The sequence below is a fragment of the Chenopodium album genome, chromosome 10 (assembly GCF_948465745.1).
Source record: "Chenopodium album chromosome 10, dcCheAlbu1.1, whole genome shotgun sequence".
Taxonomy (NCBI): Eukaryota; Viridiplantae; Streptophyta; class Magnoliopsida; order Caryophyllales; family Amaranthaceae; genus Chenopodium; species Chenopodium album.
Window position 1 is genome coordinate 56485495 of NC_137843.1, and position 17268 is coordinate 56502762.

Here is a 17268-nt window from a genome sequence, read left to right on the forward strand (position 1 = left end):
CAATAAAGCTAGCTTCACTGAACCTTGCAACATTGTGAATTTTTGATGTCTAAATTAAAGAGTAGATGATAAAGTGATGTGCCTAGCTATTAGATTTAAAACTTCAATCCTCATTATATTTTATAATGTAGATCAGACTTAATTAGTACTTTGTAAGTTCATTAAGTTGAATATTGGGTCAAATTAAATTAAAGTAGACGTGAAAGTTCTTCAAAATCTATAAATTATGCATGTTACTTGAAATACTCATCAATGCTAGATTGCTAATTGTACTATAATTTACTAAATTTGTAAGCAAATGCACATGTTTCTTGATCTTTGTGAGAATTAGGTCAAAAATCCAAGTACATACATCTCGAGATCAATCCATTTGAAGGTGCGTGGTAATTACAACAATTTACCGTACATGTACCCCAATTAAGCAAGAGAAATACAAATAGCCATTATCTCGAAATGGAGGGAGTATATATAATATGTATACTCTGCAGTTACGATATGGAATATAATACTACCTTCGTTTTTCTTTAGTTGACATAGTTTGACTTTTACACTATTCACATACTATGCTTTGATTCGCTTTTGTGATCTATGGATACGATAAAATGTAGTCACGTGAGATCTTGTTTGAATCGGCTCGATGTATATCCATTTTTTTTTATAAATTTACAATGTTGATATTAGTGATATTAAGCGTTAAAAACATGTGTTAACAAGCGCGACAATAGAAAGGTGTCAACTAAAAAAACGGAGGTAGTACTTAGTAAGGAACTACTCTAATTAGAATTTAGAAAGCCCCTAAAATTGACCATAATTAACTGATGCTGGTGCGGGTGATGGTGCTATTTGAGGAACATCATCTCCGGCCATATATATTTGAGGAATTTTAGAAAATTATAAAACGTAAAAATTCAACCTGCTTTGATACCATGCTAAACGGGCTTGGGCCGCACCCGACACAACTGTTCACTTTACACGACCAAGGAGGTTCCACCTCAAAACTATATGGCAATGAGGGGAGTAGCCCCTTAGCCTTATAAAGTGGACACAGCTTTTCTCATTTCTTCAATGTGGGATATACATCCCAATACAAACTTTTACTTATAAACTCAATCAATTTGAGACAACACATAATTCACATGTGGGTTTTCTTATATATATATATATATATATATATATATATATATATATATATATATATATATATATATATATATATGTCTAGCTTTAACAAGTGCTAGGGGTTTCACTTGGACTACAATATTTGTAGGGTGTTACAAGGCCCTCAACAATGTCGCGTCACTTCATTAATTAGTTAATTACTATTACTAAAAATAAATATTACTCGTAATAGTTTATCATAGCTTATTAATCGGTAAATTAAAATAACTTTCAGATCTTTTATTTTATAATAGTGACACACTGTTGACACGTACTTTTTAAACTTACAAATGCAATACTTACAAATAAGATTGATTATATTTTAACATACTTATTAACTTTATAAATAAAACTTACGAACCATAACTCGAGCAAAGAAAAGTATTTGAGACACCTACATGATGCAGAAGCCACTGAAACAGCAAAAAAGAGCTAGTTTAATTGAAGCCCTCTCTATAATATTACAATCAATTAACTAAAATTTAAAAAGAAGTAATTAGTGAAAGTTAGAGCCTCCTATGATATAAATAAACTACTTACAGTGATAAAAAATGAGATAATTTTGTTTAAGATATGCATAAATACCAAATTTACTAGCAATGTATTTGACTTTTTTCTTAGGCTTAAAGGATGTGCATAATTAACAGATTAATTAGTTATCGTTGCACTATTTCTACATAGTATGAAGATTCAAAGAAAATGGAACTATATATTACTATATATATACTATACATACATATTTAATATTTTCACTCAAAAAATAAAAATACTTCTATCATATTTAATATTTGGATTCAATTCAATTCATAATCCTTGAAATACAATGACAACATAAATTTTATAATACTACCTTCGATTTTTTTTAGTTACAACTTTGGGGTATTATTTGTGAGGTATAAAATATTCCAAAATTGCAACTAATAAAAATCGGAGATAGTACTACAAATCCAATTGCTCTCCTAAGGCAAAACAGGCTGGGATCGATCTTCTGGTTCAATCAATTAGCCTATGAATCTTAAAGCATAGTGATTAATTTTTTGAAACTCTTCAACATAGACAAGGAGTTACCAACCCATAAGTTGTCTGAGTAACTTTGTTTTAGCCTAGCTTTGGCCTTAACCAACCAAGTATCAAAATGGATATCAAGACGTTCCACCACATCATACAAATAAGAATCCTCACCATCATGTACTAATTCGAGGCAAACATTGTTGATAAGCTTAGCAACCTGTTTGTTGCTGCCTAAATAGTGCAGTATCACCCCTTCGTCGTGTAGAAGCTTCACGTCTTCAGTCGATTTAATGAGCTTGCCTAGAAAGAGCAGATATGTTGTCATGTCCGGAGAGCATTTGCGGTGGCATTGCTCGTAAGCCACAATGTTCCTTAAGAAGCTGGCTGTATGATTGTCGATTTGCAAGCTTGAAATCCTTAATGTTCCTTTCTCGAACCTTACATCTAGAGGTTGGGTGTAACGTAGAACTCGTGTATTGATCCCGGCTTCTTTTAGCTTAGTCATTGAGTGGTACATGTGAGGCTCAGTGCCTCGCTTCACTTTGCTCCCAAGTGTGATACTAGAATGGAAGAGATCAAGCAAGTGTTGAGCATTCTGAGGGTTGTTGTCTATTGCAATAATTGATTCGATGCTTTGTTGTAGCAATTCTTCTTCTCTGGGCATAAATGGATTGAAGAAGCGGAGAGCAAGCTCTTCTAACGAGGTCTCCATTGATTTTGTCCTAGTTACGTCGAAGATCTTCTTGAGGACTATCATAGGGAGTTGATTCTCAAGGGCTATAAGGTCGAGGCGAACAGCAGGCAGCATCCATGGCTTGGAGAGGAGGGACGAAGACTTGAAAAGATTTTGTCTGAGGTCTTGAAAGAGCTCAACTATGAAGCATCCATCAAGAAGCATCATTGTAACAAACTCTTCTTTACTAGTTCAAAATCTTCCGAGTAACAACACCGAGCTTGATGTTCTACTGCCTCTAAACTAGTAACCAATTTATCCAATTCATCCCGAGGTCGTTCACCAAAGCCGATAAGGCGGGTCAAAGAGAGCCACTTGAGCTTCTCTGAAGCCTGCAAATTAGTCGAGCCATGATGGTAGGGACCTATGGATATAAAATGAGGCTCGTATGCTTTAGGCTCAATCTGTCGTAATTTTGCTGGGACGCGGTAGATGCTGGTACTGAAACTGCGCAGCAAATAATCTCCCAGCTCCCGCTGCTGCATTGCCTTTAGTTTCTCCTCCAGAATGTCAGTCAAGTTCGCGCTGCTGCCTGCAACATAACGTTCTTCAGGTAACTGAGGTTTTGAGCATAATTGCCTAGTATAGGCAAAGGAAAATCTTATGAAATAGTGTAAATGTAGAGATTTAGATTTGTTCCTAAGCATTCTTTTTGACTTTTGATAGTTATTATATTGTTGTGTGTTATACAAATGAGGGGAAATGAAACAGAGCAAATAAGAGCTAATTTAAGCCTTTTTTTCTTGAATGGGGTTAAATTTTGACAACTCTAACTACATGTAAGACATTGATGTAAATGTAGTACCAAATTTAGGAGTAGAAGACTTTTTAGAAATAAATAGACTTAAAATAATTAAATGTCCTAATAAGACATGTTAGCAATAACTCATTCTTGACTTGGGCTTATGAATTGAACGTGTAAGCTAATTATTACTGTTCCGTAGTCCGTACTCTATATCATATATAGTTTAAATTGACCTAAAGTGATGCTTTGACTTTATCAAGGGTTTGTTTGATTCAATTTATCGAGCTTACTTTGTTTGTATTTTGCTAAATTTATTGTGTTTGAAATTTTAAATTAATATTATCTGAACTTTTTTTGTGTGAATTAAGTCAAAATAAGTTTTCCGTAGTTTAATACTTTAATGAAATCATGGATCAAGGTTAAAAGATATTAATACTTCATACGATCTAAAACTTCCAAATTCAAACGTTATTATCAAAACTGAGCTATTGACTCGCTAAATAATCTACTGGAGTAGTAAAATATCCGAAGGTTTTTATATATTCAATTTTTTATCACTCTCATTGCTAGCTAGGTCCACTAGTTAATTGCATGAATCTCGATAACGCAACATCTTAATTATTTAAGGAACGTTATAGCTTAATTACAGAAAGAGCAAGTGGCAAATTAATTACATACGTAGTATAAGAAGTCAAACAATGAATATTGATCAAGATATATTATTAAAGAAGAGTGTATGAATAATTTAAAAGTCTAAATAATGCAAGTGTTATATAATATTAGTATGTAGTTGATTTCATAAGTTATACAGTAATACTAATATATGGGGAGCGTTTTGAAAAGAGCTTTTTGGAGATGTTTGTACATATCTTTCATTCAATTTTAGATTTTTAGTAGATAATTGATCATTTATACCATACTTCATATGCGACAAACATTTTGGAACAAAGCAAGCATGATTTTTTTTTTTTTTTTTTTTTTGGTGTTCTACCCGATTCACCATTTGGACTAATCCATTTTGGAACAAAACATTTTGGAACAAAGCAAGTATGATAGCTCAACTAAAATATTCATCAATACAAAATATGGCTCCTCTATATTTATTTAGTACAACACTTTGACTAGACACATATTTCAATACGCAAGTATGATTATTGGTATAAATTATGAAGGTTAATTAAAATTATGAAAATATACACAATAACTAATTTAAGCTAAAATTATGAAGGTTAAAATTTGCTTATATACATTGGGGAAAATTTAAGCTAAATAAAGCCACTAAACGAATAGTGGAAAAAGCAAAATGGTTGCATTAAAACAAAAGGAGGAACCTGTTAAAAACAAGAGAGAGAAAATATTCAAGTATTCATATATACTATTACCTCTGTCGAAATTTTTTGTGTTTGTTTCTCATTTTGCATGGAAATTAACGAAAGTGGAGAGAGTGCAAAATCACTTATGAAGTTCATTGAGAATAAAAATACATTTTGGAGTTGGGGAAGTAGTAGTGTAGTAAGTATACTACTAAAACATGTTATCTATCATTTCTAAGCTACAAATTAAACCATTTTACTACTTATTAGCAGCATACTCCTAGTACTTCCTCAAGCTTGAAGAACAAAGAACACAGATAATTATTAATAAAACAAATTCAAATGCAATACTAAAAATATAGGATCTACTTCCCATTCTCTATATTTTGAAGCAGACCAACAAAGTTATGAAACCACTCAACAGGATCAATAAGAAACAAGTGAAGTCCAATCCACAATCCCTTGCTTTCCTGCAGGTGCTGCTTCACGTCGCAGCTCGTCTGCAGTAAGGTAAGGTAGAGCAGCAGCAGAGCAGCTATCGTCGAGATACCAACCCACACATTACAGAAATAATCATGTTTTAGTTTAGCCTTGGCCTTACTCGACCACCTATTGGAATACTTATTAACATCTTTGACCACATCATACAAATAAGACTCCTTACCATCATGTTCTACTTCGATGCAAAGGTTATTGACAAGCTTAGCTACCTGTCTATTACTCCCTAATGTGTGTTGTATCACCCCTTCATAGTGTAGAAGCTCGACATCTTTAGTTGAGTTAATGAGCTTGTCGAGAAAGAACAGATATGTTGTTATGTCCGGGTTGCATACGTGGTGGCATTGTTCGTAGGCAACGATGTTCCTGAAGAAGCTTTCTGTGTGATTGTCGATTTGTAAGCTGGGCATCCTTAACACTCCTCTCTCGAACTTTAGCTCTAGTGGCTGTGTCGACTCCAAGACTCGTACCTTGATTCCTGCCTCTTTTAGCTCCCTCACTGAACGGTACATGTGCTCCTCCTGGACTCGCTTCTCTTTATCCCCTGGAGTGATGCTAGAGTGGAAGAGGTCAAGCAAGTGATGATGAGTAGTTCTCTTAGGATTGCTTGCAATTGATTCATAGCTTCGTCGTAGTAATTCATCATCTCTACACATCAACGGGTTGAAGAAGCATAGAGCAAGCCATTCTAACGAGGTCTCCGCCATCGATTTTGTCCTAGTTTCGTCGAAGATCTTCTTGAGGACTATCATAGGAAGTTGATTCTCGAGGGTTATAAGGTCTCGACGAACAGCAGGTAACATCCACCTCTTGGGGAGAAGTGTTGTTGGAGACGCGAATTTGTTTTCATTAAGCTCTTTAAAGAGCTCAACTATGAAACATCCATCAAGAAGCATCATACTTACAAACTCATCTCGGCTTAATGGAGTTAATTCAACATCTTCCGAGTAATATTGTCGAGCTTTATGCTCTATTTCATCTAAATCAGCCACCAATTTATCTAATTTACCCCTTGTTTGTTCACCTAAGCCAACAAGGCGATTCATCGAGAGCCACTTAAGCTTCTCTGAAGCCTGCAGCTCAGGCAAACCACGGTGGTAGGGGCCAATGGATATGAACTGAGGCGCATAAGCTCTTGGTTTAATGTGTCGTAATTTTTCTGGTACGCGGTATATGCTGGTTCTATTACTATGCCGCGATAACTGCTGCTGTTGGTGCATTGCCTTCATCTTCTTCTCCAAATAGTCACTTGAGTTCACGCTGCTGCTTGCAACATAGTGCTGATGATCTTCAGCTAACAGAGGTTTTGAGCTTATTTGCCTAGCAAAAGCAAAGGAAGATCTTGAAAAATACTTAAAATGTTGGGATATAAATTTGTTTCTCAACATTTTCGTATTTTTGATATGGTAATTTCTCTATGAAATAATGTGCATTACATACTAGAGATTAATTCTTTCGTATAGTAAGTGGCAAGGTGTAGACACGAACATTTATAATACTAAGCCATATCCACAAGACCACAAATAATGTATGAGTTACTCTATTTTCTTACCCGATTCAAGTTTTGACAACTCTAATTTTAGATGAGACCTTCTCGAAATTGCTACTAGAGGAAATTTCTCGGTACGTGGGGTAAAGGAATTCATAACAATTTAATAAACTGCCATACGAACATGCGTGCTTAACTTTGGCATATGAACATGTAGGCTAAATAATTAAGCTACTAAAACCTTATCCCATTTAACAAAAGGCTGACTAGTTTAGACATAAACAAATCTATATTTGTGCAAACTCCCAAATCTAAACATTATAATAAACGAACTAAACTAACAGTGACTTACTAAGCTAAGCTTAATTATATGCAGCGTAATAAGTGCGAGTGGCAAGTTAATTTGATTCAATAAGTAATTTTTAAAGAAGTCATCATTCTTGGTCAAGTCATTTTTTAATGGTAAGAATCTAGAAAGATCTTTTAAATGAATTAATTTAGTTTTATGAGCAGATTGATGCATGTGAACAGGTTGAATATGAACAGCTAAATTTAAGAAACATAATTACATGTTCCGAATTCTACCAATGTGGAAGTCAGTAAGTAACCAAGCGTTGAAACCAATTATAAACCCACTTATGAGCGTCCCACTTTAGAAAAAGAGGAGAAATGGTCCATTTTACAAGGAAGATGAGTTACTTTTATTATTACCAATTGGTTTTACTATGAAACCTTCTTTGTCCTTATTGAAGTCTCATCCTCTTTGTTTGGCACAATATTAATTAATTGATTGAATTTTTTTTTAAAAAAAACAATATTTTGGAGTATTTTTTTTTTTTTTTTTTTACGGCAAATATTTTGGAGTAACTATTACTCTATTAGGCTGTTATTAAAACATTGCATCCTAACATCATTACATAACACTATTGTCCATTGTCCATATGGCTTAATAATAAAGATTTCCCCTCGTGAACTAGACTGGGAAAAGTAAATTGATATTATAGAGTACTATTTTATCTTCAAATTTAGATTAAAGTTGTATGAATTTTTCATGTTGTAATATTAGTATTTGTTTTAATGAGTTGAGATTACACATTAAAATTAAAAATTCGTAAGAAATTGAATTAGTGGTGGTCCTAGAGCATAAATATTACGAGTACCATAGTTTCATGCATGAGAAGTGCATAAAATTGTTCTTGAATTTATCTAATAGCTGTCATTGTTGCCAACTCCTGTTTCCTACAATGCTACTATGCTAGAATTGCTAGCATTGTTTGACAACACTATAATTCATTTCGGATTTTTAATCTTAGCATTCTATGGTATGGCTAGTTTGCCACTTTCATTATCACCATATTACTGCCATGAATTTACAATAGACCATCCACTACCTTCGGCTTTATACTCCATCCTTTACATAATAATTGACACATTTGACCTTTTTTTTATCAACTTTGACCATCTTTTATTGCTATTATGATAGTGTTTGGCAAAAAAATATAATAGATGTTATTTCGTTTTAAAAATAATATTTCACAAAGTTATTTAAAATCTCACATAACTATAATAAATTACAGAAGCTAAAGAAGTAAAATTTGAATAGTATCAAAACTAAAATATATATATATATATATATATATATATATATATATATATATAAAATCTAATTTGCTACGAATGAAGTATGGAATTTTTTTTTTTTTTTTTTTAAATTTAGAAATAAACCAATGGGCTGCATATTGTTAATCCATAGGCAAATCATTACGCATTTGAGTGCCATCCAAAAGCCTAAAATCCATTTTCAGAACCCAATTTCTCCAAGCTCAATTCCAATTTGTTGTATTTCCAAAAACCCTGAACATAATCCGAGTATTTTTTTTTAAGAAAAACAAACATTTCATTTCCATAACAAACAAGTAATACATACAAGTAAAATACAAATGCAAAAGGATAGATGATTAGATATCCATACATAATTTTCACTAAGACTTTAAACTTCCCAACTAGTTCTTGAGCCGCTTGATCCTTACAACAACTTGAACATACAAGAAATCTGTGACATATTCCACATGTCGGAAAAGAGCGTGCCTCCATGTGCTGCTGTACAACAAACTTCCAACGACTCCTCAAAATCCAGTTGTAAAGCCGAGCATTACAGCGATGCAGAACATTACCTTTTTGAGGGTGCTTTCTACCTCTTCCTTTTCTTCATCTGGCTGTTGTTATTTGCCACGTTTACCTCCATAGTTTGGCAACGGATCTCCACATAATCCTGCATTGTGTGCATAAATGGACGGATCGTTGAGAGTTTGGAGCTGGTTTCCTGTAGGAATTTCTCCATGAAGCATGTTCCTCGATAAGTTCAGGCTACTCAACGAAGTTAAGGCAGACATGCTAGATGGGAACATGGGATTGTTCCAAAGAGATTATTGTTTGACAAGTCAAGTGATTCAAGTAATCCCATTTCACCAATGTTGAGAGGAATAATTCCTGTTAATATGATTGTTTGACAAGTTCAAACCTATGAGTCTAGATAGATTTGTAAGTTCCTTGGGTATTGACCCCACCAAGCCATTGCTTGAGAGATCCAAGTTCACTACAAGCTTCAGCGTCGTTGTGTATGGTAGTTCTTCCCCTTTCCAGATCACCATAGCATTCTCCCCTTGGAAACTCTCTGGTGGCATAAGCAACTCAGCTGGTGGTGATGGAGGCGCCTCAGGTGGTGATGGAGGCATTTCGTAAGGTGAAGGTGCTAAAGCCATCTCACTGGTATGCAGTGACTTCATACTCTTAAAATGGCCAAAACAACTTGGGATGGTTCCTGTCAAATTGTTTATTGTAAGGTTAAGGAATTGAAGGCTCGGGATGTAATCCCCCGTATTTTTCAATATTTTATAAATAAAATTTTATTTTATTTATAATATTTATTTGTATTTTTCAGAAATTTAATTTTAAAAGTTTCAAATTATTAATTTGGGTCAAAAAAAAAATTATTTTAGCACAAATTATTTTATGAACCTATATCCTACAATCCATGATCATAAAAATAAAGCCTAACCCATTTGTTTATTTAATTGGCCCATTATTTTCGTCAGGCCTAATTCTACCCTACAATTCTCTCCTATAAATACCCCATGAATCTCCAAAATTTCCCACACAAAAAGGTTAGTCTTATTTTCTTTCTCCTTTGTTTTATTAATTTGTGTAATTATAATTATTGATTTATGGGTTTTGATTTTATTGTTTGAAATTAATTTAATTAGTATCAAATTGTATTTTGATGATTAAACTTTATAATTTCAAATTTTATAAATGTCATAATTTTCAGATTTTGTAAATTTTATAACCTAGGGTTTTTAATTATTGAAAATCATGATTTTAGGGTTTTTATGAACAATTGATTTAGGGCTTTTATAGTAATGATGTTTTGAAATTTTGGTGATTATAACTAATGATTAGTTTAACTTAATTCCAGATTATTTTGAATACTTAAATTCGTGTTTTAATTTTTAGATTTCCGTTCGTTAATATTAATCCCGTTTTAATCCCGATCAGGTTCTGAACTCATCCGATTTTGATAAAAAAAAGTAGTGTTTTCCATGTGGAAACAACGTTTTAAGAGAGAACCACTACCTATGGTAGTAAGCACCACCCTCTGTGGCCAAATTCAGCCTCTAAATATGATTTTCGGGCAGTTTTTGATTTTTAACGAAGTTTTTTTATGCTTAAAATTTTATCCTTGAGTTTGATTAATAAAATTAATTATATTTAAAGTTAATTAAGCATAAATATATGTTTTTATTGAAGTTTTAAGAGGTTTTCATCATATTATATTGTTGGAAATTACTTGCGTTAGTAATATTAATTGTTGGTTGTTTTTTAGGAAGTGATTATTTCCTAGGATACTTTTAATTGAGTATAAAAGTGATGTGTTGATAAAGTTTTGAAGGGTTTTTAATTAATCTAAAGTGCTGGAAATAGTTTCTAAGTACTACTTTTGATGTTTTATAAAGAGGGTTTAATCACCCATTTAAAAGGGAGATTATTAGGGGTTTTAAAATAATTTTCAGATTTTTATTAAACTTTAAACTTGCGGTAATTTCATGTATAAGAGTGTATTTTAAGGTTTTTATGAAGAAAATTTAAAGAACTATATATAAGCCTTTAATTTTAACTAAAGGGAAGATTTAAATTGTTCTTTAATTGGATTTTGAAGGTTTTTAAGTAAGTTAGTAATGCTGTAAATTTAATTGCTTGGGTATTTATTAAATTATTGTTGTTTTATTTAGGGGAGGACTTTATAGAAGGTGATTTCTGGTTAGTATAGTGGCATACCAACTCGTATATTCAAGGTACGTATGAGTTACAAAACCTTGCCTTTAGAAGCATGTTTAGGGATGTATCGAGAACTTGGTATCACGTATAGAGAAGACTGGGCTTAATTGTTTGGTTATACATTGTGATTTCCGTATGTTGTGTACTATTCTACTTTGTAAGTATTATTTATGCATTAATTTTGCAAGATATGCTTAGAGGAAAAGGTATGTGATTTGGTGGAATGATTTATTTATTACTCGTTCATGATTATTGAAATAGAATGAGTAAAGGAAGAATTTAAGTCTTATGAGACGAGGTTAAGGTTTTGGGGGTGCCTTATGTACTCAAGGTGTTGATACACCGAGGTAGTTAAAGGAACCAATAATGAACATTGCTTGTCACTAATTAATCAAGAATTCAATTGGAAATTTGGTGTACTTGATTGAATGAATATTGGATTGATTGTATTGCTTGCATATGAGTCATCACCAAGTTTAAACTTGTAAATCACGTAAAGTGCAAGATGGATGAGCAATAAAACTCTGGATTGGTGCACATCTAGAGTAATGACAATCAAGGGTTGGGGTACACGGCGTATTAGCCGTGCACTTTTCTCGAGGCCGTCTGATCTACGAGTCTCTTATTTCAAATAGTTTTCAAAACTAGGAGTTAGATGATATCTCATACTAGCTACGGTCACGGAGTCGCGCCCGTGGTCGTTGGATGTTTATTGATGTTTCCGAAAGGAGGCATGGGGTTTTCTTTTATTGATGTTCCAAATGGAGCATGGGGTGGACAACCTTTTCTATTGCTTAATCCAATGAATAAAATGAAGTGATTTACCTATTATTAATTAGTGGAGTCTTAATAATGTAAACAGTTGAGTTATGTGTTTGAGTTTATAATTAAATTGTATTCGATGATTGATTGTTAGTAGCATGCTAGGGATTTCTTATTATTTTTTCGTAGCTTATATGTACTCAGCTTTACTGATTGCGTGCTTTTGTGTGTCTTTCTTTGGTCATGGCCTTCGCCTTTCAATGACCCTGTGATGATCCAATTTTACACTTGTAATATTGGGGAGCAGATTAGCCACAGGTTCTTACACATGCAGCATTCGCATCAAGGTTGTGGGGTTTTGAGTGGAGGGTTGGTTACTTTGTATAATTTAATTTGCTACTTACCTTTGAATTTATTTAAAATCATTTTCATTTTATACTATTTCTTCTAGTTTGGATTTTGAATAAGGGCCTTAACGGTTCCAAGTTGTAAGACTTAATTTGGTTTTGCTTATTGGTTTTGAAACTTATTTGTAACTGAATTAGTTTTTCCGCTGCTAATTTCTGATATAGCCTTAACGTTTGAACACGTGGCGGTAGCACGCCGGTAATTCTCTTGAATATTGTTCAGGGTCCTTACAGGTTTAAAGAGAGAATTATTGGGGTGTTACACGGGAGCAAACACAATCTTGATGGAATAACACCTTCAAGATGATTCGCTCGCATGATGAATATTTGCAAAAAAAGGGTGACTTTTGGCATCCCAATTCAGAACCTCTCCAGTTAGTTTATTCTCACCAAGATCCAAAATCACCAACTGCGAAAGTTGATTTAGTGTTGCAGGTGGAGTGCCTTCTAATGAGTTGTTCAGAATAAGATATTCCATAATCGAAAGTAGCCCAATAGTCATGGGGATACTTCCAAAGAATTTGTTCGAAGATAGGTCAATAACACTCAAGTCTTCTGAGTTGCCCCAACAATCAGGAATCGTGCCAAAGAGCTGGTTTCTTTGAAGATGTAGTTGTGATAAATACTTAAATGGCACAATGGTGCTTCCACTATACCATTCTTAGAGGATGAGTTATTGAACAGAGGCCCTGAAAGCAAGTTATATGACAAGTCTATGAAAGCAAGTTGAGAAGATAAAAAAATTTGGAATCGGTTCCATAATGTGATTATTGGAGAGATTTATCTCTAGCAAATTAACATTTGGAATCCAATCAATTATTTCTCCAAAGAGCCCCTATTGGAAAGGTCCAATGCCCAGAGCTCATTTTGCATCGTTAACCATTAAGGGAATTGATTTTCAATTTTACAGGACTGCATGTGAAGTAACTCAAGTTGAAACGTAGGCATCTTGTTCCAGTTGAGGTTTAACTTCAAAGCATTATTGCTCAAGTCTAATAGCTTCAAACTGGGGAGTTTGGCCAAGGGCGAAACATCTTGAAGCATATTCGACGAGAGATGTAAAAAAAAAAACAAGGATTTTAATGTCCCAAAAGAAGTGGGAACGGATCCATCTAAAAAATTATTGCTTAAATCTAATATTTCCAAGGATGATAATCCTCCTATAGTGGAGGGAAAAGATCCCCTAAAATTACAGTCACTCATATCTAACTCTTCCACTGCTGACAAGTTTCCAATAAATGGAGGAATTGGACCATAAAATCTATTGGAACCAAGATTCAAATACTTCCAAGTTTTTGAGTTTTCCTAACCAATTTGGCAAGGAATCCATATTATTATCGACTAAATCCAAATACTCCAAATCATATGGGGTGCAATTAGAGAAATTTTCATGATTAAGGCTTAAAATTTCTCCTCCTTCTGTAAAATTATATAAGTATAGTGTCTTAAGATGGCATAGATTCCCCAAGAAGCCCATGATTGTCCCCCCTTCAACATGACTAAAACCAATAGGTCTTAGGTGCATACTTATGCATCTATTATAGGTGCAACAAAGGAAGGCCCAAAATGCGCGGCCCAAATCAACAACCCAGACAACATATCTGCGATCCGCCAAAATCAACACTACGCTCTACAAAATGAACATTTAGTAAAAAAATATGAACATGAAAAAAAATAAACAGTTAATAATAAAAAATAAACACGCAAAAAAAATGAACATTTAATACTTATAATGCATATGTTTCATAATCATATTATTTTTTATTTCTTCAAATTTTTATGTTCATAATTAAATACATTATATTCATAATAATATTTTATATGTTCATATATAATTTCAAATATTCATAATGTAAATATGTGTTGTTCATGAAATATTAATTAAATCTGTTTATGCATATGTTGTCTTTCTTAAATGTTTATGTTCATATTTTTTTACGTATATATTCACCTTTTAAATGCTTATATTCACTTTAAGGAAACCAATGCTTACGTTCATATTTTGAATTGTTATGTTCACTTTTTGAAATGCATAAGTTCATATTTTTTATGCGTATGTTCACTTTCTGAAAAGCTAATGTTCATATTTAAGGGAACCTATGCATATGTTCATATTTTGCATGATTATGTTCATTGATAAAAAAAAATGCAGAAAATCAGATAAAATTCAATTCATTAGAATTAAGAAAATCATATAAACAAAATTAAGCAAATTCAATAAAAAAAAAAAGTGTAAAAAAAGGGGGGAAATTAAGCACAAAATTTGTGAATTCAAAGATTTATATAAACAAAATTTGTGAATTCCAAGATTGAATCAATCGAAATTAAGAAAATCATATAAATAAAATTTGTGAATTCAAAGATTTATATAAACCTTAGTCAATCGAAATTAAGCACAAAATCGAAATTCACACCAAAATTCATACTTAATAACTACTTTCATGTTGTAAGAAACAAATTCAATCAAAAAAGTGTAAAAAAGAGGGGAAATTAAAAAAACAGAGGAGAGAGAAAATTTAAAATGAAGGAGAAAAACATAGGAGAAGAAAGCTAATGTTCACTTTTTAAAAAACTATTGTTCATATTTTGCTATTATTACACCTATTTCTAGGTGCATGAGTGTGCACCTAAAAATATGCGGACTAAAACTATTTCCGCTAAGGTCAAGATATTCAAGGTCTTTCATGTTACTAAGCCAAAGTGGGATGGAGCCATTCAAATTGGTATTTGAGAGGTCAAGGAATCTCAGAAAAGTCATGTTGGACAAAAAAATTAGGGAGTGGGCCTTCCAACTTGTTGATATTGATATTGATGCTAATGTCCAAACACCGCAAATTCACAAGCGAAGATAACCAAGCGAAGAAGCCCATGATTGTCCCCCCTTCAACTTGTTGATATCATAATCTGTAATCTACGTTAATTATGTATACAAATTAAGCTCATGTGATTAACTATATGGTTACAAGAAGCCAAGTGTTCCAAGTTTTCATTCCTCTAATTTATTAAGTTTTATTAGTTTTTATATTTGATTAATTTTCTTTAAATGAATGAACCAAAAAAATTGTTGTCACATTTTCTTAGGAGGCCTTAGTTAAGTATGTACGGGTCTTACAAACATATAACAACACTAATTAATTAAAGAAGTAATTGTACTCAATTAAGCTCACCTAAAATTATTTAAGTCACGTACTCTCAAACTCCTTCAGTGACTTCATCCATAGTGACGTCTTGTATTCTTTTTGGATGTCCCAAAACATAAAGTGAACTGCTATTTGACACCCGCAAATTACTCAAAACGCCCGCAAAATTACAACGAAATTACCACTCTACCCTTGAACCACTCTACCCTAAACCATTCTCTTCAACTCCCTTCAAACCAAAAAAACAAAAAACCACCACCACTTTCACCAACACCCAACCCCCTTACCACCACCACCACCACAAGCACCCAAAAACACCACCGGAGAACCGCCAAGATGCCGAGGACGAAGAACGTCGGACGGTCGAGGGAGGAAGACGGCGTGCCGGAGGAGCAGGTTCGGGTTTTTTTTTAACGCTTGACCGAATCGCCCAAAATAGGCGGTTTAACCATGGTCAAATCGCTCAAAATATCCGGTTTGACCACGGTAAACCGCCCAGTGAAAACGGTTTGACCATGGCCAAACCGGATTCCCTGGGCGGTTTGACCGTGGTCGAAACGGATTTCATGGGCGTTTTAACCATGGTCAAACCGCCCAGGAAATCCGGTTTGGCCACGGTCAACCGTTTTCACTGGGCGGTTTGACCATGGTCAAACCGGATATCTTGAGCGGTTTGAGCACTGGAATTTAAATTATTATTTTTTTTTAATTTAAATTTATACTAATAATATATTTGTTTATTAATTGTTTAGATTAATTTTAATATTTGTTTAGTAAAAAAAAAATATTTATTTGAAGTTCACGTTTTATGTATAATTTAAAAAAATATTAATTATATATATTTGTTTAATTTAAGTTCACGTTTTATGTATAAGAAATTAAATAATATGTTCGTATATGTTTAGCTTTATTAATTATATGTTTAGGAAAAAAATGATATTGTATATGTTTGTTTTTTTATATGTGTAGCTTTATTAAATTTATGTTTAGAAATAAAATAATGTATTTGTGTATTTGAATTTTAAAATAATTAGGTGTATGTTTAGATAATCAACTAATATAGTTTTATATTTTACGTTGAGTTTAATTAATATATTTGGTAAATTTTAGTTTATATATTAATAGCATTATATTTAGGAAATTAGATAAAAAAAAGTAATTGCATTTATATTTCTATATATATTAAATTTATTGAATCGTATACCAATTACATTTATTAATTAAATAACAGCCACGAAACATGAGGAGGTTAAACATCGAGTTCACACATGTCGAAGGATCAGGTCCTCGACATACACGATCTCGAGGTGTTGATGCTTCTGTTAGGAGGGAGAGGGCAGCTTCTCGAGCGGCGGATGATGACATGTACGATTATGATCCTGATCATGACTACATGGAGGATGCCTCGACTTCCGCAGGAGGCGAGCACGAGGAGGCGCCATCAGGGGTTTTCGTCATGCAAGGTAAAGGAGGGAGGTTTGTGGCTTCTAGTAGTGCGAGTACGAGCACTGGCCGTACTCGTAGGTCTCGTGCTGCTCGAGACGCGGATACGACTTGGCTTGTTCAGGAGGCGATGCCGGGGGGTCCAGTTGATGGGAGTCTTATTCCCAGCTACGCGGCTCATATTGCGTCACGTATTTGGGTCGGACAGGATCGTGAGCCGTTGAGGTGCCACAG

General features: G+C 33.4%; 1 protein-coding gene and 2 pseudogenes across 1 annotated transcript; all 3 read right to left on the minus strand.

Moving 5' to 3' along the window:
- Positions 1-2173: 2173 nt before the first annotated feature.
- On the minus strand, positions 2174-3549 carry LOC145565468 (UPF0481 protein At3g47200-like; annotated as a pseudogene).
- A 1776-nt stretch (positions 3550-5325) lies between these two features.
- On the minus strand, positions 5326-6846 carry LOC145565469 (UPF0481 protein At3g47200-like). The gene has a single exon (XM_081625461.1). The coding sequence runs from the start codon at positions 6844-6846 to the stop codon at positions 5326-5328; it is 1521 nt and encodes a 506-aa protein (XP_081481587.1).
- A 2066-nt stretch (positions 6847-8912) lies between these two features.
- On the minus strand, positions 8913-15321 carry LOC145565471 (receptor-like protein EIX2; annotated as a pseudogene).
- Positions 15322-17268: the final 1947 nt, after the last annotated feature.

Bases quoted from the DNA above. Each gene is read 5' to 3' on its own strand.
- LOC145565469 (XM_081625461.1), bottom strand. From the start codon at position 6,846: ATGTTGAGAAACAAATTTATATCCCAACATTTTAAGTATTTTTCAAGA.